The sequence below is a fragment of the Hemitrygon akajei genome, chromosome 5 (genome assembly GCF_048418815.1).
Source record: "Hemitrygon akajei chromosome 5, sHemAka1.3, whole genome shotgun sequence".
In the NCBI taxonomy this organism is placed as follows: domain Eukaryota; kingdom Metazoa; phylum Chordata; class Chondrichthyes; order Myliobatiformes; family Dasyatidae; genus Hemitrygon; species Hemitrygon akajei.
The window spans coordinates 51,234,841-51,256,562 of NC_133128.1; the positions used below are offsets into that span (position 1 = coordinate 51,234,841).

A 21,722-nucleotide genomic window follows, 5' to 3' on the forward strand; every position below is an offset into this window, starting at 1 on the left:
CCTATCTTTGAAGTTTCATAGAAATTGGAAATACCAGAGACCAATTCAAATGCTTCCCAATCTAGGATTTTATCTGCAATGCTACATCAGAAGTGCTCATTAAGAGGATAGTAACTGACCTCAAATGCTAAAAATAAAATCAACCTGCAGAAGGAGAAGTATTTTAAGACTTGCTAGAGCTCAGGGTGGCAGTAGAAAAAGCAATGTGTTAGTTTTCCTGAACCAGTCATAACTTAGCTTTAGCATTTAAGCCTCACTAATTCCTTTCTTTATAAACCTATAAATTATCAGAATAATGCCCAATTGACTGCTGAGTGTATTTGCATTCAGGATTAAGCGTAGGGATGCAAAACATGTTTCCAGTACTTTGGTCTAATAAGCAACAGGTCTATTACTTAGCTGCTGCCATTGCAATTTAGGCTTCAAAACTCAGTAAGTCTACATGCAGTACAAGACTTACTAAGTAATGCGAACTTTACCAAAAGTGACTTTACAACCTATGCTATCACCAAACTCCCTTTGCAAACTAAACCTAGAAAACAAACCCTTGACATTTAAAATTCACTGCGAACTCAGCACCCTTATTTCAATGTGCAGGCAGTCTGTGCTCATCCAACAGATGACCAGGTCAGTAAATCAGAACTCTGTAGTAATTTAGATCATTCTGATCTCTTCCTCCTCTACAGTTCAACAACCTATTCAAATACCTTTTTCCCCCCTACATAGAATTTTGCAGTGTTTTCCACTGATCTTAGATCTCAAACTTAAAGTTTCACTATTAGTCCTACAGGAATCTGAAAAAAAACTGCATTGTAAAGAGTCACCCAGTTTACCAATACTTAGTCTGCTAAATTTGTGACAACCTCAAGCTTAAGTGCAGGTCCACACTAGGTTATAAACAGTAGACTTATGGACACCCTATGTGAACAAGTGTTTGAGTAACCACCAGGATGTATTTGCTGCATATGGGACTGCAAGTATCTTTTGCGATGAGGGAACAAGGCATTTACATGTGGTTCTTCTGTTCAACTCCACCAAACCATAATTAAGGACTGTGTTAGATCAAGCAAAGTTTGGAGGTGTCACAGTACAGTTATTGCCAGATGCAAATCAAATAAAGTCAAACTGAAGATCCATCATTCTTTAAACAAGTTGCATTTGCATTAGATAACCATGACCACATTGCCTAACTTTATCATTACATAAGGTGACCTGCATGTAACTTCAAATTAAATCATCCAAATATTAAAACCTCAAAGGAAGCTTAAGTGTTAGTCCAATTTTGTTCTATTCAGCTTCTTCATTGAAATCACAGGACATAGCATGGATTGTCAAGAATCCTAAAGTTTGAAGCTAAGAACAAAAGTTCACATTGCATATAGCATTGAAGTCTTGAGTGATGAGAACTTAACCTGGGATGAATTTTACAAGTACTGGAAAGACATTTTTAGAGTCAAGAAAAAGTACCAGAAACATTTCCCAGTGTCCTACTGCAACTTGCTCATTTGCACAATAAATCTAAGGACAAAATAATGGAATAGATTCAGAGAGGCTAGACGGACTGCAGACCCCTCTTCCCCCCACCCCAATGATGGGAACCAATGGGCAACCTTAAGGGGTTTAAAATTATGGGAAGCTTAGATGAGACACTGTAGGCTTTTTACTTGGACGGGGAGTTTAAAATTGGAGGTCACAGGTTAAAAGGCTTTACAGGTTTAAAAGATACCCAAGAGGTCAGTTTATTTTTAAACAAAAGGTAAATAAATAGGTAAAAGGTGGTAGTACAATTACAATGTTTAAAAGTCATTTGGACAGGTAAGAAGAAAATAAGTTTAGAGGGATATGGGCTAAATTAAGTGCAGGCATGTAGGACCAGCTCCAGAATACACACTCATTGATATGAATGTTGGGCTAGTTAGCTGTAACTCTGAATACAAGGAACAAGTGAGCCATGTAATTTTCACTCAGCTTCCAGATGAACAGAACCAACTTCTTGATTACCAAAACAGGGAAATTCAGTTCTGGCAAATTTCTACCTTGTACAAAGTCCAAAGCAAATAAAAGTCAACTTACCTACACCAATGAAGCACTGGTTAAACTGCATCTGAACAGATATAATTTCAAATGTGTACCAATAGAGTCAAACCACTAAAACCAATTTGTTATCAGCAACTGGTTGCAGGAAATTGGGCATTAGCAACATTGATTAGAAAAGCAGAAATCTTGTTTAATCCAAAGCACAAAGATGCTAGTTTAAACTTATTAAATGCAATGCAAAGTTATGATAAGTAGGACAAATTTGATATTTTGGTAACTGGAGGCATTCTTGTAATATGAAACCTTCTCAGTACTTCAGTAGAACAGCAACTGCACAAAAGCGAAAGATCAGGAAGAATATAACCATTAGGAAATCTAGGATGTAGTTTGAGGTCAGCACGGTTCTGTCTAATAAATGGAAATGTAGACAAGGATAGCCAACAGTTCACTAATGAAATAAACACTAAAAACAGATGAGAAAATTACACAATTTCTAGGATAGTTATCTTCAAAAGCAAAGAAACATTCTTGAGTACTACTGACACTGGAAAGTTAAAAATGGAACAATGTGGTGCTGCTGGTATAAGCAGTGGAAAGCAAAACATTCATACAAGTGTGGTAATCTCAAATACCCTAGCACTGCAACCAACAGGCCTAAACCATGTACAGTAGCCCAACTTGTAAAGAATGGTGTTGGGGTGGAGCCATGCATCTAAATCAACTTGGGTATAGTTAGCAAATGAGCTTACCAATTCAGAAATTAAATATCACTTGTTCTATTATAATCAGGTTATCCGGACTAACAATATACAGTTATAGGAAAAGTGGGATTTAAACATCAAAATTATTAAGTATACACAAGCAATACAAATTTAGGCATGGAAAGTGAATGTGAACAGGAACAATATCCCTAATTCCAAGTGAATAATAGGGATTTAAACTTTGGTACAAGGGCTGTGACATACAGTGCTAGGCTGTTAGTGATCCAAAACAGGAGGCAGGGTAGACTGCAGTAGAGCTTCAAAAGGCAAGGGAAAAACAAAGGAATGGGCAAGGATGTACTTACATTAAAGGGGATTATCCACCTTGGTAGAAAAATTTCAAAATAGACACTGACACCTAGAGACCTCATGGATCACCATACATTTACAGCAAGAGTAGTTCACTTATCTTTAGAAGAATGCTTCAGCACAGTGGTAAATTTATATCATTAAACAAGCAAATGATCACATTCATCCCTAAGGATGAATATACATATGACAGGGTGAAATCCAAGTTCAGAGATTCATTTCTAGGAAAGGGAACTGGAATGGGGAAAACTGATTTTAAACTAGACCCTTATTCATCTTTAATGATCTCAAAACAAAATTTGTTGGGGCCAACAAGATTATGTGGTTGATCTGATTTTCTGTTCAGCAACTAAGTGCAGTGAAGCAGAAGAAACCCAAGATGTCAACATTAAAATTCCATCCTATGGAATGTTACTCCACCCCATGAAAGCCAAAAAGAATACACAACCAAAAATTGTTTAAAAGTAATTAGGTGCTCCCTCTTGACAAAGTACAGAGGATATCAGTTTTCCAGAGAATTAGGAACAAAAAGGAATTTGTTCTCCAATATTAGCAATTATGCCCTATGTCACAAGTATCTAGCAACCAGTGAATGCTCTGCACATTTTTAGGTCAGAGCCCTGAATCAATTCATAACTTACACCCTTCATCACAACTAGCAAGTTCAGACAAGATCAATATGACCAATTTCTTCAGGCAGTTTGTGAACACTAAGTAGGTACTGCTATCACAAATCGGAGGGGGGGAAAAAAACACTTGCAACAGACCATCAAATTCACTGACCTGGAAATTTTAAAAAATCAGTGCAAAGGGACCAGGTTGGGGAACTGGAGATGCAGCTCGATGACCTTCTTCTGGTCAGGGAAAGTAGGGAAATGAGAGAGGACCTATAGGCAAGTAGTCACACCAGTGCCTCGGGGGACAGATTAAGTGGGCAACAGTCAGAAGAGGGTAGGACAAGAGTCAGACTACCCCAATGGCTGTCCCCCTTAACAAGTAGTCCTGTGAGTATTGCTTGGGGGGGGGGGGGGGGGGGGGGGGGGGGGAGAGAAACGACCTACCGGGGGAAGCAACAGTGGCCGCTCCTTTGGCACAGAGTCTGGCCCTGAGGCTCAAAAGGGTAGGGTAAAGATGAGGATGGCAGCAGTGATAGGGGACTCTGTAGTTAGGGGATCAGATAGCTGATTCAGTGGACACAGGAAAGAAACATGGACAGTAGTTTGCCTCCCGGGTGCCAGGGACCAGGATGCTTCTGATCGCAAACATAATATCCTGAAGTGGGAAGGTCGTGGTACATATTGGAACCAACAACATAGGTAGGAAAGGGGAGGTCCTGAAAACAGACTATAGGGAGTTAGGAAGGAAGTTGAGAAGCAGGACCTCAAAGGTAGTAATCTTGGGATTGATTACTGCCTGTGCCATGTGACAATGAATATAGGAATAGAGTGAGGTGGAGGACAAATGCGTGGCTGGGGGACTGGAGCAAGGGCAGGGATTCAAAAATCTGGATCATTGGGATCTCCTTTGGGACAGACGTGACCTGTACAAAGTGGACAGGTTGCTCTTGAATCCGAGGGAGACCAATATCCTGGCAGGAGGGTTCGCTAAGCTATTGGGGAGAGTTTAAACTGGAATTACTGGGGGGGGGGGGGGGGGGAGAAGAGAGGGAGGGGAAGAAGAGAACCAAACTGAAGAGACAGAGGAAGGGGCGGTTGGCTCAGAAACAGAGAATGCTTGGAGATAGCGTGAGAGGGAGGATAGGCAGGTGATATAGAAGGGATACGCTCAGACCGATGGTTTGAGATGTGTCTATTTTAATGCAAGAAGCATCATGAACAAAGCGAAAGAGCTTAGAGGTGGATCAGTACTTGAAGCTATGATATTGTGTCCATTACAGAGGCTTGGATGGCTCAGGGGCAGGAATGGTTACTTCAAGAGTCAGACTTTAGATGTTTCAGAAAGGACAGGAAGGGAGGCAAAAGAGGTGGAGCTGCAGAAAAGGAGGAAGTCATGGAGGGGTTGTCAATGGAGTCTGTCAGTGGAAGTTAGGAACAGGAAGGGGTCAATAACTCTACTAGGAGTTTTTTTAATAGACCACCCAATAGTAACAGGGACATCGAGGAGCAGATAGGGAGACAAATTCTGCAAGGGTGCAATAATAACAAGGTTGCCATGGTGGGAGATTTTAATTTCCCAAATATTGATTGGCATCTCCCTAGAGCAAGGAGTTTAGATGGGGTGGAGTTTGTTAGGTGTCTTCAGGAAGGTTTCCGGAGACAATATGCAGATAGGCCTACAAGAGGAGAGGCTGTACTTGATCTGGTATTAGGAAATGAACCTGGTCAGGTGTCATCTCTCAGTGGGAGAGCATTTTGGAGATAGTGGGATCTTCTTTAACATAGCACTGGAGAGGGATAGGAATAGACAAGTTAGGAAAGCGTTTAATTGGTGTAAGGGGAAATATGAGGCTATTAGACAGGAATGTGAGACACATAAATTGGGAACAGATGTTCTCAGGGAAATATACAGCAGAAATGTGGCAAATGGTAGGCAGTATTTGTGTGGTGTTCTGCAAGGGTACATTCCAATGAGACAGGGAAAGTATAGTAGGGTACAGGAACCATCTACAAAGGCTGATGAAATCTAATCAAGAAAAGCTTACAAAAGGTTCAAAAAAAAACTAGGCAATGGTAAAGATCTAGAAGTATATAAGGCTAGCAGGAAGGAGTTTAAGAATGATATTAGGAGAGCCAGAAGGGGCCATGAGAAGGCCCTGGCATGCAGGATTAAAGAAACCCCAAGGCATTCTACAAGTATGTGAAGAACAAGAGGATAAGACTTGAAAGAATAGGACCAATCAAGTGTGACAGCGGAAAAGTGTGTATGGAACCAGAGGAGATAGCAGAGGCTATGAATAACTTTGCTTCCGTATTCACCATGGAAAAGGATCTTGGCAACTGCAGGGATGATTTACAGTGGACTGAAGCCCTTGAGCATATAGACATTAAGAGAGGATGTGCTGGAGCTTTTGAAAAGCATCAAGTTGGATAAATCACCAGGACAGGACAAGATGTACCCCAGGCTACTGTGGGAGGAGAGGGAGATTGCTGAGCCTCCGGCAATGGCATCAATGAGAGGTTCAGGAGGTTTGAAGGGTTGTAGATGTTGTTCCCTTGTTCATAAATCCTGCCTCAAGATCTTTTCCATCAACTTACCAATCACTGAAGTAAGACTCAGTGGTCTATAACTTCCTGGTCTGTCTCTACTCCCTTTCCTGAATATTTGGAAAGGCATAATATAATTAGGAATAGTCAGCATGGCTTTGTCAAAGGTAGATCGTGCCTTATGAGCCTGATGGAATTTTTTTTGAGGATGTGACTAAACATATCGGTGAAGGTAGAGCTGTAGATGTAGTGTATATGGATTTCAGCAAGGCATTTGGTAAGGTACCCATGCAAGGCTTATTGAGAAAGTAAGGAGGCATGGGATCCAAGAGGACATTGCTTTGTGGATCCAGAATTCGTTTGCCCACAGAAGGCAAAGAGTGGTTGTAGATGGATCATATTCTGCATGGAGGTCAGTGACCAGTGGTGTGCTTCAGGGATCTGTTCTAGGACCCTCTTCTCTCTGCGATTTTTATAAGTGACCTGGATGAGGAGTTGGAGGGAGTAAATTTGCTGATGACAAGTCTGGGGGTGTTGTGGAGTGTGGAGAGCTATCAGAGGTTACAGCAGGATGTTCCCAAAATAGGATGCAAAACTGGACTGAAGTGGCAGATGGAATTCAACCCAGTTAAGCGTGAGGTGGTTCATTTTGGTAGGTCAAATACGATGGCAGAGTATAGTATTAATGGTAAGACTCTTGGCAGTGTGGAGGATCAGAGGATCTTGGGGTCCAAGTCCACAGGACACTCAAAGCTGCTGTGCAGGTTGACTCTGTGGTTAAGGAGGCAAACAGTGCATTGGCCTTCAACTGTGGGATTGAGTTTAAGAGCCAAGAAGTAATGTTACAGCTATATAGGACCCTGGTCAGACCCCACTTGGAGTACTGTGCTCAGTTCCGGTCACCTCATTACAGGAAGGACGTGGAAACCATAGAAAGGGTGCACAGGAGATTTACAAGGATGTTGCCTGGATTGGGGAACATGCCTTACAAGAGTAGGTTCAGTGAACTTGGCCTTTTCTCCTTGGAGCGACGGAGGATGAGAGTTGACCTGACAGAAATCTATAAGAGGAATTGATCGTGTGGATAATCAGAGGCTTTTTGCCAGGGCTGAAATGGCTAACACGAGAGGGCAGGGTTTTAAGGTGCTTGGAAGTAGGTACAGAGGGGATGTCCCAGAGAGTGGCGAGTGCGTGGAATGGGCTGCCGGTGATGGTGTTGGAGGTGGATACGATAGGGTCTTTTAAGGGACTCCTGGATAGATACACGGAGCTTAGAAAAATGGAGGGCTATGGGTAACCCTAGGTAACTTCTAAAGTACATGTTCAGCATAGCATTTTGGGTCGAAGGGCCTGTATTGTGCTGCAGTGTTTTCTATGTTTTTAAGTACAGGTTGAAAACTATTTCAAACCTGACATGCAATTTTTGTTCCTTCAGTCTCCCACCCAAAAGCAGGATTCTATTGATGAAAACAGTAGTTGCTAACTTTCACTCTTGGCGTTTCTTTACAACATGCTACATCATTGCTTCCAAACATCTTTCCATATATGCTCTGCTGTCATTAGCCCAATTTAAACAGAAAATTTATCTCCAGAATTAAATTGTACGTGCATCGTTAGTACTCAGTTCTGCTCTCATGCACTAGTACTAAGCATTCTAGCCAGCTCTCTTTACAGCTTTGTTACCCACCCCTATCCTGTCAGGGATCTCTGAAACATCTGACCAACAGTACAAGCTCTTATTTGAAATATACCCACAACAACACTGCTGGTGGTTGGTGCCAACAAGAGCATACCATAAGTATGTCATTCCTAACCAATTAACTGTAGGCAAAACTGCTGGCTCACATGATTTTTCCAATATGGAACAATTTGTCCAAGATATAGTAAAGACTACAAACTACATTTGGCTTTAAAACTGGGAAGATCAAGTTATTAAAGCATGTTAGTACCATATGTCAAATAAATAAAGGATGTGCTGTGTTACAGTAAAGACAACTAGTAGCCATCTTTAAGATTTAGTGCAGTCTAAATTAATAATTTTAAAATGTACTTGTTAGCATCCAGTGGGAAAGATATTTTCAAAATGACATTTGTTACTTGAACAGTAACAAATCTGTCAAGAGTTCTGCACAGGACTACATAAATTGAAGCCATCATGCTTTTTCCACTCAAGTGCAAGAAAGTACAGACTTACAAATCCTCAACATTGAGAAATTAAAAGAGCGATTTGTTCCGAGTGGATTACAAGCTGCAAAAGAAACAGCAACTGTCAAAATTCACTAGATGCAAATTATTTGCCCTAGTGTGAACATTAAATTGGAAAGCAACTGATGCAGTACAACTTGCTTTTGAAAGGATTACTTTCAAGCAAATTCTAATGCACAGATCAGAAAAATGCAGGTCTTACTCAAACCCAAAGGTGGTGAATTTAATATGGCACACCCTTAATACCAGTGGGCCAATCCAATTCATGGAGTGTTCCTCCCAGTCAAACCCAAAGAGCACATTTAATTGAAATAGTGCACCAAATGCAATATTGACAATGCACTAGTTAATTGTTGACACATTTTGGAGATAAAAACAGTAAGAACACAGCAGTTCCACTTGTCATAAACCAATTCCTAAAATTCCTCATACCATTGCTTTTTAATCATTTCAAGTTTAAGTGCCCAAGTACAGCAGCAACTAGTAAACCAGGATAAGAAAGTTCATAAAGCCAGACAGGATACACCTCTGGTTACTGCAAGAGATTGTACTTCTGGTGATGATCTTGCAAACTCTTGGCCTCAAGAGTTGTACCAGAGGATTGGAGAGAGGCAAATCATATTCCTTTGTTGAAAAAAAGACAATAGGAATAATGAGAATTATATACCAGCAAGTCAATTCTCAGTATTGGCAAGGGGCAGGGCATGTCTTACAAATCTGACTGAATTACTTAAGTGACAAAACTATTAACAAAAGCAAGCAGTGGACATGGTGTACATGGATTTTAGGAGGCATGTGACAAGGTTACCCATTGATAGACTCGTTCACAACTGGGAAGCATGGGAACCAGGGAAACTTTGCCAAATGTATCCAGGAATGGCTCGTCTACAGAAGGCAGAAGGTGGTAGTTGATGTAATGTTATTCTTTCTGGAGATCAGTGATTGGTAGTTGTCTGCAGCGATCTGTTCTGAGGTCTCTGCTCTGTGATTTTTAATAAGTGTCTTGGACCAGGAAATGGAAAGGTGGTAAGTTGTCAAATGACATGAAGGCTGGTGTTGTGGATAGATTAAGGGGTTATCACAGATTACAACAGGATGCAGAGGTGGGCTAAGAAGAAGCAGATGCAGTTCAACCAGGAAAAGTGTGACGTGCTTTGGAAGGTGAAGTTTTAAGTTTCTTTTTTTTTGGGGGGGGGGCCCCCACATCTACAGATTCCCTCTAAGTTGCCACTCAATTGAAGGGAGCTGTTAAGGCATATAGTGAACTGGCTTCGTTAGTTGGGGTATAGAGTTCAAGAGCAAGGTAGAGTTGCAGTTGTATAAAACACTGGTTAAACCACACTTGAAATAAATAGTGTCCAGTTCTGGTTGCCTCGTAATACAAAATATGTGGAAGCTATAGAGAAGCTGCTAGGAGATTTAGTGCAGAGGAAATTTACCTAGATGCTGCCTGGATTAGAGAGCATGCCTGATGAGTATAGGTTGAGAGAACCAGGACTATTCACTCTGGCATATAAAAAAAAACAGGGAGTACTATAGGGATTGATCTTGTAGTGGGTTTAATGGTCAGCACAATATTGTGGGCTGAAGTGCCTGTACTGTGCTATGGTCTAGTTCAAGTTTGCAAAATGTCAGCATTATTTCTTTAAATAGTGATTTTAAGAGCATGATTAGAAACTACAAACTAATATTTTGGATTAAAATAAAATTTTATTCAGTTAGGTCAATGTTATGTTGCTTCAAATTTCAATACTCTCTATTCATTCCTCAAACTAAATTAGTTTATAGATCCCACCTGCCCCAGGGATAAAGGAACAATACGCTAACTGGCATGTTGCAACTAAATCCAGAGATTACATTACAAAACACCTTTGGAAGAATAAAACCTTTAATTTGAAATAATTAATCCAAAAGGGAGCAAAAACATTCCAGAAAGTTGAAAAGCCTGTGAAGTTTGACACAGGGCCACAGAAGCAACGTCAGCATAGATTTCTCAAAACAGTAGTTTGTTTCTGCCAAGAAACTGAGGGAGAATCAAATGTAAGGCAAGAGCCAAACTAAGTGATCATGATCGCTACAAGCCTGGTTAAAAAGTATTAGGCTAGAATTATGAAATCAGTAGTTCAGGCAATACAGGGAATGACAGCAACTCAACTTTTGTATTCTATACATGCACAAAAACCATTGGAGTTTCTTGTAGATAAAATACTGCCTTTGGCCAGTAATTTTAGCTGCATGCTTGAGGAAATTCAGCAAGGAAAGAATAGTACTAATGAGGAACTAACTGAATCCAGTCACTATTCCATTTTTCTCAACCTATAGAGTGACAAAATCTATTTCAACGTAGATTGTTACACCAAACCTGATAAAATTCATTCCACAACAAAGTTACCCAGCCACAAAAAGTGAAAACTCAAGTGAATCCGCGACTTGATAAGCTAATCATCTGCTCAGGACAACTGTTTGGAAGGCAGGGCACATGTTTGTGAAAACAATGTAGCTTTTCGTCACTCATGCCATTTGATGAATGTTGTAATCAGATTCTTGACTTAAGTTAGCATCACTGCACCTTCAAACTCTACATGTGGGAAAAGGGTATCTTTAAAGCATGCTATAATCAGGGCTTGCCAGTGACTTAATACTAAAGACACTTCAAATTGGAATCAAGAAAACCACTAGGATGAAAATAATGTTTTATCCCCCAGTAGGGCATCTTAAATCAGAGTTGAGCATGCAACCTTGATTGATATCAAGGAAAATAGCAACAGAGAATCACTCGGAATTTTGGAAGTGCTAGGCTCCCCAAAAGGTTGGAAGTATTTCTGTAGATTTCTAACGGGAAAATCTGCCTGGACAGACTACTACTGAAAATCCCACAACATGGGCAGTTGGCAAGTTTACATTCATCTCAAAGAGGCACACTATAAAGATTTTTAAGTACTAGTCGAGAGGAAACTACTATAAACAAGCTGCATTGGTCAATTGTGAAATATTCTAATCAATTGTTTTAGTATTCATGCATGGCAAGGAACATGGCCCCAGCATGTTACAGCCCAAAGGAACATACCTGCCACCTAGATCTATACAGTATCTAAAACACCACTCCTCTCTTCCACCCCCCCCCCCCACCCAACCCTGCTTCCAACCTTTCCAATTCTACAGCAAGTCAAAACTTTGATTATTCGATACCAGGGTATAATCTAGCACACAAATGCTATTTTCCTACTAGGCAAACCTTAACTTCATTTATTCTATACAGGTGAGCTGATCCATCAGAGATTAAAGGCTGTCTGCTGCTCAGGGCTATTCATAATGCCGACTTTAAGCACACAAAACTTACTCAAATTACTGTCAGAGAATAGCTTAAATTATACTAAACATGCCATCCACCCCTCCACCCCCCCACTTCCCACTTACCCGGAAATGCAGTAGTTCAGCTAGAAGCTTACATAAAATTGAAAGGATCATTATCCAGAGCCATGTGTAATGATAACATTAAGGAATAGGTTTTTAAACCAAATATTTATTATACTGAGGTGCAGAAACTGTAGCCATTTGAAAAGTGATGTGACAGTTGATTCAAAGAAGCATCACTAAGTTATCATTTCCCATTAAAAGCAGCCCTTTATCAACTCTCAGCTTCAGGTTTCATTAATAAAGTGTTTCACACCAATGTTTCATATGCCATTTCAATCTTGCAGTTCAGCCTATATTTTAATAATTTCCAAACCAATTTGGACGCAGTTCAGATTTGTCATCATCTGCAGGAAAAGTCAATCTGACAGCAAACCGAAAATATGCTCCTGCAGATTTCTTAAAACCAGGAGTTGCATTTATGAGGAACACAAGATGGTCACTGATTTTTCATATAAATAAGCATAGAGGACAAAATTACTTAAATCCATTGCAACACAAAAATGCTGGTGGAACTCAGCAGGTCAGGAGTCCTGAATGAGGGTCTAGGCATGAAACGTCTACTGTTCACTCTTTTCCACAGATACTGCCTGTCCTACTGAGATCCTCCAGCATTTTGTGGGGGTGTTGCTTGGAATTCCAGCATCTACAGACTTCCTTGTCTTTGTGTACTGAATTTCTTTAACCACTTCAAGCAATTTAACTACATGGACCAGGCAAGCTCATCTTTATCCATTAGAAATTACAAATTCTTAATCAGCTTTTCTAGGTGTAAATAATATTTTCAAACAAGTCTTCCTATTTACTTGTGATTGTTGTCCAAGTATAGAATAGGTGTTCAACTTTGAACCAGGTGAGAGCAATAAATAAGCAGGATGCCTACAGTAAATTCCATGGCCATTTAAAGGAAACCTGATGGTGGACCCCAATTTCACTTTGCACTCCAATCCATACTGGTAATGATCAGGTATTTAATTGGTACTCCTGCTCAGATCATAATTGGCAAAGCTCGATAGCTTTACACTTAAATGTAAGCCTTAAATCAATGAAAGGATTACTGTTCTTTACAGGAATAATGCTGGAAAGTTATTTCTGAGCCAAATGCTCATTTTAACACAAACACGAACCAAGATGAATGTATATTTCAATACAATTAGATATGCGAAAGGCAATGACACATTCTATTATTCAATTTAAGACTCCTAAAATACTTAAAGCATGTATTGTGCACTTAAATTCATGTCATGAGGAAGATCATGGTACTGCCATATCTTGTTAGGCACACCTAAAAGAATTTTAGTTGACAATTATTAGGTCTTTATTACCTAATCTGACCAGAAAAATCTAAGGTACTGCAAATAAAAGTATATTTGAAACAGGATTGAAAAAGTAAACTCAAGCCAGGAATTCTTGATAGATCAAAAATACAGTAATTGTTCAGTTGCCATATTCCATTTTGAGGAATTAACTACATGCAAATTCCATGGTGGCAGTACCAATCTGTATGAAATTGCAAATAGTCTATTTAGGAAAACCATTCGCACCTGCAGTTGCTACTTACGTGGAAGGCATTTGTGCCACAATCTTAGTCTTGCTAATTAATGATTTGTGTCATTCTTCTTTGTAAATTTTCCTTCATCATACTCAATCTAACAACTTCTTGTTCATTCAACCTGTCTTTTTCTATCTGTAACATCTGGCTACAATAAACCTCATCCCTTCAATGACAACAGAATCAACAGTTGAGACCAGCACTGATCCCCATTTCCAAAGTTACCAATTCCGAAACCAGATTAACTTATCCAACTCAACTGGGCAATCCTTTATCTATACCAAAAATTCAGTCTCCTACCATCTTGTGCAGCAAACTTTGTTACAGCTCAAAACACTTCTGGAAAGCAGCTTCTAGACCATAAACTCTAGATTTTAACTACAGGCAGTCCCCGGGTTACGAACGAGTTCCGTTCCTGAGTCCGTCTTTAAGTCAGATTTGTACACAAGTCGGAACAGGTACATCCAGTATTATTTAGCGTCAGTTAGTCAAACGTTTGTCTTAATATATAGTATATATATTACCTTTCTAGGCATACAAAACACTTAAGAAGCGTGTGTATTCCAGTAATTAAACCACTGCGTTACTTAGTAATAACTGTAGCTTTCATCAGGGCAGGGCCTTTCACATGCTCCATTATTCTCACTTTATCCTTTACCCTTTAAAGTTGTTCCGATCATTGACCGACTGTAGCCTAACACTTTTCCAATGACGTTTCACCTCTTTCCAAACGCTTTATTATTTCCACTTAATTTTCAATCACAATCACTTCCCACGTTAAAGTTCACTGCACGTTAAATGGGACAAGTGGAGGCTGTGCTCGGTTTGGGTATTTAATCCTCCTCAATATTCCACGTGGGAATTTAAACTGGAGGTGGCAGTGTTTTTTTTTTAAAACGAGGTTTGAGTTGTGAACTCGATATCAACCCGGTGCACTCGGGAGCGGTCTGTCAGTGGATCGAACTTGGGAACCCCCATTCTCGAGCCCGGTGCTGATCTCACAGCACCACCAGCCAACTGGTGGGAGGGGCAGGGTTCAGGGTGAATCTTGCTAAGAAAGATTTAAGCCAAATACAAAATTACACAACAGTGTCAACAGCAACGACTTAAAATGGTGGACAGCGTCGCGATCCAACTTAAAATGGCGGACGGCATTCTCCTCCCTCAGTTTGTAAGTACGAGTTGTTCGTTAAGTCAGACGTTTGTAACTCGGGGACTACCCGTATTGCTGAAGTCATAACTGCCTGAATGGTCTTGCAATTCACAAAAATGCCTTTCTATTACTTAATCATAAAATTGAATTTACAATTAAGCTTAGAAGCAATAATGTTCAAACAGTTCAAAGTAAATTGTTCGAAGTACATATGTCACAATACAGAACTGAGATTAGACTTAATGAGTATGCCCCATAAGAAAACTAATAACCACAACAGAATTAATGGGACAATGAAGTTGAGCAAAGGCATCCCATCAGGTTCAAAAGCCCGATGGTTGAGAGGCAATAACTGTTCCTGAACTTGGTGGTGTATAGAATCATAACGTGAAGTGATAAGTTTCCTGCCATCTCCTTTTTCATAATAGCAGCATTGTTTGTATAATATCCTAATTATCAAGAATCCAGAAAACCATACTAGTAAATAAGCATCTTAGTAACCACTTCAAGACCCCAGGATGTAAAGCATTGGTCTAAAGAACCTATCAATCTTCAGCCCCAGGAAGGGGAACAATACTTTCTTTTGTAGAGACCACAGCCCCAGTGGTGAGAACCAAAGGTATGGTTAAGGAAGGTGGAAGAGCACTTGCAGGGCTGCTTTGAAACTGGACCATATTCAGTGATTACCTTTGGAACAGAATTAATACAGTCGCCATCAACTCCAAGACCTACAAGAACAAGTGTGTGCCTTCGAGACCAGAAGATGAACCAGGAGATTGTCTGCCAAGGGCTAGGTATGTGGCATTCAAGCCAGAACCCTACAAGTCCAGGTACAACCAACAAGGCCATCATGGGAGTGAAAAGGCAATATGTATGAAGTTAGAAACTATAATCGGGCACACAACTTTGAAAGAGGAAGTACACCTGTGCAAATTCCTACAACGTCTAATGACCCTGTGATCTGTCTCAGAGGATGTCAGATAATCAACAGGGAGAACTCAGTGTCAGACCCTGATAATATAGCTGGCGGAGTACCAAGAATACATGTCAACCAACTGGCTGAAGTGTTCTAGGATATCTTCAACCACCCACTACTGCGGAGGTTCTCACCTGCTTTAAAAGTGAAGCAAGCATCATGGTGCCAAAGAGCAGAATGAACTTGCTCAATAATTATCATCTGTCAGCACTCTACTGTGATCAAGTGCTTTGAGAGGGAGGTAATGGCTTGAAAAAAAATCCTGCCTAAGAACTGAGACCTACTGCAATTTGCACTACCACAATAGGTCCACAGCAGATGCAAGCTTACCGGCTCTCCACTTGGCCTTTGACCACCTGGACAGCAGAAACACCTATGCCAGGTTGCTACTCATCAATTACAGCTTGGCATTCATCTGACTCAGCACAACTCAAACACTTTCTACAAATTCACCAGTGACACCTCATAATGAGGATGTATACAGAAGACAGATTAGCTGCTTTAGTGGATTAGTTTGTTATGACTTCTGGTACATCAAAGCCTGCTGCAATTTTGACAGGATGCACCACAGTCTGGTATGGTGGCTCCAATGCATAAGATTCCAAATGGCTGCAGAGGGTTTACAGACTCATCCAGTAGCATCACAATGCTCCCCACCTTCATGGGCATATTCAAAATGTGGGACCTCAAGGATAGACAGCAACACAACCATCATTGGTGCACCACAACATTGGGTCCTCAACTCCTAAATGTATTCACTGTACCCTCATGACCACAGTCAATCGCAGTCATAATCAAATACCCCACCCAGAACATTCTCGTCTTCTACGAGGCAGGCAAAACAAAAGCCTGAAAGCACATACCACCAGGCTCAAGCACAGCTTTTTAATGTTACCATAGTAAGACAATTAAATGTATCTCTACTAAGATATGGTGAGTCTTAGTCTCAATCTATCTTACAGCCTATCCACACTGCAATCTGTAGCTATTACGCTATTGCATTTTTAACTTCTACATCAATCCACTGTGCAATAATCTGATCTGTACAAATAGAATTCAAGCATTTCACCATAATTCAGCCCATGAGCATAATAAACCAATGCCAAGAGGAGCAGAAGAGCCACAGAATGTATTAATAACAGGTTTCTCTCTGTCATTAATAACCTCTGCCAGGTTTCTGATGAACACTGCTTTTCTGCACTTCTGCAATTTAGTACTCATCTTTGCACTGCTGCAGAACTTTCATGACTGATAATAAACCTGATTGGGTCAAAATTTCTGCTAACACTTAGATAAGAATTGGCATAGAAAGTGTGAGAAATGCACACAGCCAAGACATTCAAGTTGACTGCTGGCAGGCAAGACTGCAAGTGTCACATGAATATTAAAGAAATTAATGGAAGACGAAAGGTAAGTATTAATTGAAACTAGAGCTTTATGAGAACAAAAAATGCCTTACAATCCAAAAGCAACAAGCTCAAAAGCATTGCATGCAGAGTTTAAAACCACATTAGACAACAGTTTGGATACAAATCTCAGAAGTGCACACACCCTTCTTCCCATCCAACACAGCTCCCTTAAATATCTGATCTCCAAATAACTGGACTGCCATAAAATAATTTCATTTCATGAGTCATTCAAGATGAGCTGAGAATGCCACACTTACCATTTTTGGATGCTTCTCTATTTCTTAGGTGTGGAGGAATATAACGACCTTCTAAAATATAAGTACATACAACACTAAAAATATGTAACACAAGTGACTTAATGTTCATTTACAAAAATTCAATTGTCTTTTAAACAGTTCCTAATTCAAAAATTAATTTTTCCAAGCACCAGATCAACTTGTGCACATCCAAGAACAATATTCAGTTTCTCCAAGGTAAAATAGTTACTGTACAAGATCCAGAGAAAGGTAAAGTAATTCAAAAATTAAAACAATATTAGCAAAGACATTTAGTTAGTCAATTTAGATATGCATTCAAACAGTTTCACCTTCCTTAATGGTTTAAGAAAATACAAGTTAATATTGGAAATGTTTAAAATGGTTCAAGAATTTAAATACAGTAACAGAATATTTTCATTCAGCAAAGTGTGCAACTTGTAGAGAATCTGCCAGTGGTGTTCTAATGTCCTTCATCTTTCAGGAAGAGGACTATAAATGCCATAGGCAAGATGAATGTCTATAGGGTACAGCCTGGATTAGGCCAGTCAGATATCCGACATGCACAAACTCCTGAACTATTGTGTCACATTTACCCAAGTATTCAGTTCACCAAATAGAATAAAATTTTGGGTAAATTAGCATTGTAAATGTAAAGGTTTGTCCCTGCCCCCTTCAGAAACAGCTGGAAAATTACAACTAATTTTTCCTGAGTTTCTCATACCATAAAAGTTATTTGTGTATTTTCATCTACCTCAACTAAAAATGGATACAAAAGTAGTGCCTCTAGCACTTCTCCATTTAGCTCTTGCTTTAAATGCCAAACAACATTTTACGAAATGTTTTAAAGAATGATCTTATACCTCAAACTGCACTCAATGTTTACTACTCCAGGACCATGTTTCTGCTCATTGTAGCTGAATAGCCTTTGTTTTTAAGGTATTACCCTTTATATACTTGTTTTATGTTTAGCTATACTCAGTTTCCATTTATCCACAGGTAAGTGGCATTTATCTTGAATGATAGCATGGGAACTAAGTATTATGGTTTATGAAGATTAAATTCACGTTAATTAACAATCACTTATCAGCTCTATTCCTTCACAGTTAATGTACAATTTCCTCCTCCTAGGTTGAAAAATTAACTAAAAACCTGTATGCACTTGTTTGCTCCGGGGGGGAGAGAGAACTTCCATTTTAGCATTAGTACAATATATTGATCGCAACCAACAGCAATGTTTTGTAAACAGCTATTGAAACTATTAGATACTCTAATAGCATATGCGTCCACTCTCCTGGACAGGTATACTGTCTATGTCTCCCTCTCTTCTCACTACTACAGAAGCCTTCAGTCCCTGATTCCCTGCCAGATTCAGGAACCACTTACTGCCCGCCCCTCCAGCACTTTGGGCATCACCTGAAGCCATTGGGCTCTCCTGGACAGGCTTCACTTCCTCAGATCCACAGCTATGGACTCACTTTTGGGGACTGAGCAGTTAAAGTTCCATGGCATTTTGTTTACTACCCTCCCCCCCCCCCCCCCACCACTAGCACAATTTAATCAAGGCAAAGGGCGAAGAATGACCCAGTGTTCAGCCCATTATTCCGTGAGGTTCAAAGTAAAAATTATCACTGCGTACATGTCACCACATACAACCCCGAGCTTCTTTTTGTGCAGGTATACTCAGCAAATCTATAGAGCAGTAACTGTAAACAGGATCAATGAAAGAGCAAGAGCAGAGTCCTTAAAGTGAGATACTTGGTTGTGGGAATATCTATGTAGTTATCCTTTTGTTCAAGAAGTTTAATGGTTAAGGTTTAGTAACTGTTCTTGAACCCAATGGTGTTAGCACTGAGGCTCCTGTATCTCTACTTGATGGCAGCAACAAGAAAAGCTTGGCCTGGGTGGTGAGATTTATGATGATGGATGCAGCATTTTTACTTCAATGTTTCATGTAGATGTGCTCAATGGTTGGGAGGTTTTTACCTGTGACAAACTGGGCTGAATCCACTACCTTTGTAGGATTTTCTGTTCAAAGGCATTAGGGTTCCCATACCAAGCCATAATGCAACCAGTCAGCACACTTTCCACCACACATCTATAGAAGCTTAAGGTTCTTGATGACATGCTGAAACTCTAGACTCCTAATGGAAGTAGAGGAGCTGCTAATGCTGTACTTGCAATTACTTTTATATGATGGGTCTAGCACAGGACCTCCAAGATTTTGACACCCAATTTACAGTTTAAAGAATTTAAAGTTACTGACCCTCTCCACTTCTGATTCTCCAATAAATATTGGCTCATGAACCTCTGGTTTCACTCTCCTGAAGTCTACAATCAGTTCATTGGTCTTGCCGACAAGGTGAGAGGTTGCTGTTATGACACCATTTAGTCAATTTTTCAATCTCCCACCTGAATGCTGATTCATCATCACCTTTGATACAGCCCACAGTGATGTCATCAGCAAACTTGAATATTGAATATTTTCAGTGCTGTACTGACTCTGCAGCTGTGGCCTGCAACGATTAGCACTCAGCTCAGCACTGAGCTGGCCTGCAGCCAATGCTGTGCGTTATTTGTTTACATTTTTGTTTATACAATTTGTTTGTACATTAAGGCCTTATGAGCTTTTTAAATGGGTTCCATTGTTTGTTTTGTGACTGCCTGGAAGATGACAAATTTCAAGGTTGAAAAGTGTATACATACTCTGAACTAGATAAATTATGCAGTCATTTTGTATAGCATGTGTAGCAAAAAAAAGTTTCAGTGGAGCTGCTACTTACTGCCTGCCCCTCCAGCACTTTGGGCATCACCTGAAGACGATGTCAAGTCTAGGCCAGCAAGCTAAAAAGTAAAATAGACATTGATCAGCTGAACTCAGTTATCACCATCACCAAGGAACTGAAATCCTACATCTGAAGCAGTTTAATTGCATTGAACTTGCTCAGCAGTAAATTAATGACACCAGATACAAATGCTGAGACTGAAACAAATGCTATGGGACATACTGAGACTATGGAGTGTACCATGGTGGCACAGAATTTAAAGATACAACACAGAATCCCTTCACAGCACTACCCAGCAACCCCAATTTAGAAACACAGAAAACCTACAGCACGATACAGGCCCTTCGGACGACAAAGCTGTGCCGAACATGTACTTTAGAAATTACCCAGGGTTACCCATTGCCCTCTATTTTTCCTAAGCTCCATGTACCTATCCAGGGCTTTCTTCAAAGACCTTATTGTATCATCGGTAGCCTGTTCCACGCACTCACCACTCTCTGTGCAAAATACTTACCCAACATCTCCTCTGTACCTACTTTTCCAAGCACCTTAAAACTGTGCCCTCTCGTGCCCTTCAGCCCTGGGAACAAGCCTCTGACTATCCACATGATCAATGCCCCATATCATCATATTCACCTCTAATCAGGTCCATCGCTCCAAAGAGAAAAGGTCAAATTCACTCAACTTATATGATGAGCTGTAACATTACCTCTGCTCTTGAACACTATCCCACGGTTCATGAAGGCCAATGCATCGTATGCCTTCTCATCCACACTGTCAGCCGGTGCAGCAGCACTGCATGTCCTATGGACTCGGACCCCAAGATACCCCTGATCAACCACACTGCCAAAAGTCTTATCATTAATACTATATTCTACTATCATATTTGACATACCAAACTGAACCACCTCACACCTACCTGGGTTGAACTCCAACTGCCACTTCTCAGCCCAGTTTTGCATCCTACTGATGTCCTCTGACAGCCCTCCTCCACACTATCCACAACACCCCCAAACTTTGTGTCATCAGCAAATTTACTAACCCATCCCTCCACTTCTTCATCCAGGTCATTTATATATTTTTTTTAAAAATCACAAGGAGAAGGGGTCCCAGAACAGATCCCTGAGGCACACCACTGGTCACCTTCCACCATGGAGAATACGACCAAGTCTACCACCACTCTTTGCCTTCTGTGAGCAAGCCAATTCTGGATTCACAAAGCAAGGTCCCCTTGGATCCCATGCCTCATTACTTTCTCAATAAGCCTTGCATGGAGTACCTTATCAAATGCCTTGCTAAAATCCATATACAGCTGGTCCCCCCCCCCCTTTTTTCGAATGTTCGCTTTATAACACCTCACTGTTACGAAAGACCTACATTAATTACCTGCTTTCGCTAACAGAAGAGTGTTTTCACTTTTACGAAAAAAGGCAGCATGCCCCAAGCAGCCAAGCTCCTCACCCCGGAACTGCATCCTAGCCGCCATAGCTACAATAAGGCTTACTATACGCAAAACGTGATGCATTTTATTGTACCATTGACAGGGAGGGCAACTCTGGAAGGAGTACAATATAAAATTTACAATATACAATATAAAACATTGGAGATGCTCCTGATAGGCTAACAGTCTCGATGAGAAATGGCGTTAGGAGGAAACTATGTCCTGAAGCAGTGAACAATTTTAAAGGCTTCCAACCATCAA

At 40.3% G+C, this 21,722-nt stretch overlaps 1 protein-coding gene across 4 annotated transcripts in view; it reads right to left on the reverse strand.

Annotated features, from left to right (window-relative positions):
- ddx3xa (DEAD-box helicase 3 X-linked a) overlaps nt 1–21,722 on the reverse strand; it is a 55,563-nt gene that overhangs the window by 21,865 nt on the left and 11,976 nt on the right. For 2 of the 4 annotated variants that reach the window (XM_073045514.1, XM_073045513.1), the window contains exons 2-4: nt 20,018–20,078; nt 17,238–17,288; nt 8,466–8,519 (exon numbers count right to left, since the gene is read on the reverse strand). In XM_073045514.1, coding sequence (XP_072901615.1) covers nt 8,466–8,519; nt 17,238–17,288; nt 20,018–20,078 — 166 coding nt within the window. The remainder of the gene's footprint in view (nt 1–8,465; nt 8,520–17,237; nt 17,289–20,017; nt 20,079–21,722) is intronic. The other 2 variants (XM_073045515.1, XM_073045516.1) reach the window with 1 other exon arrangement.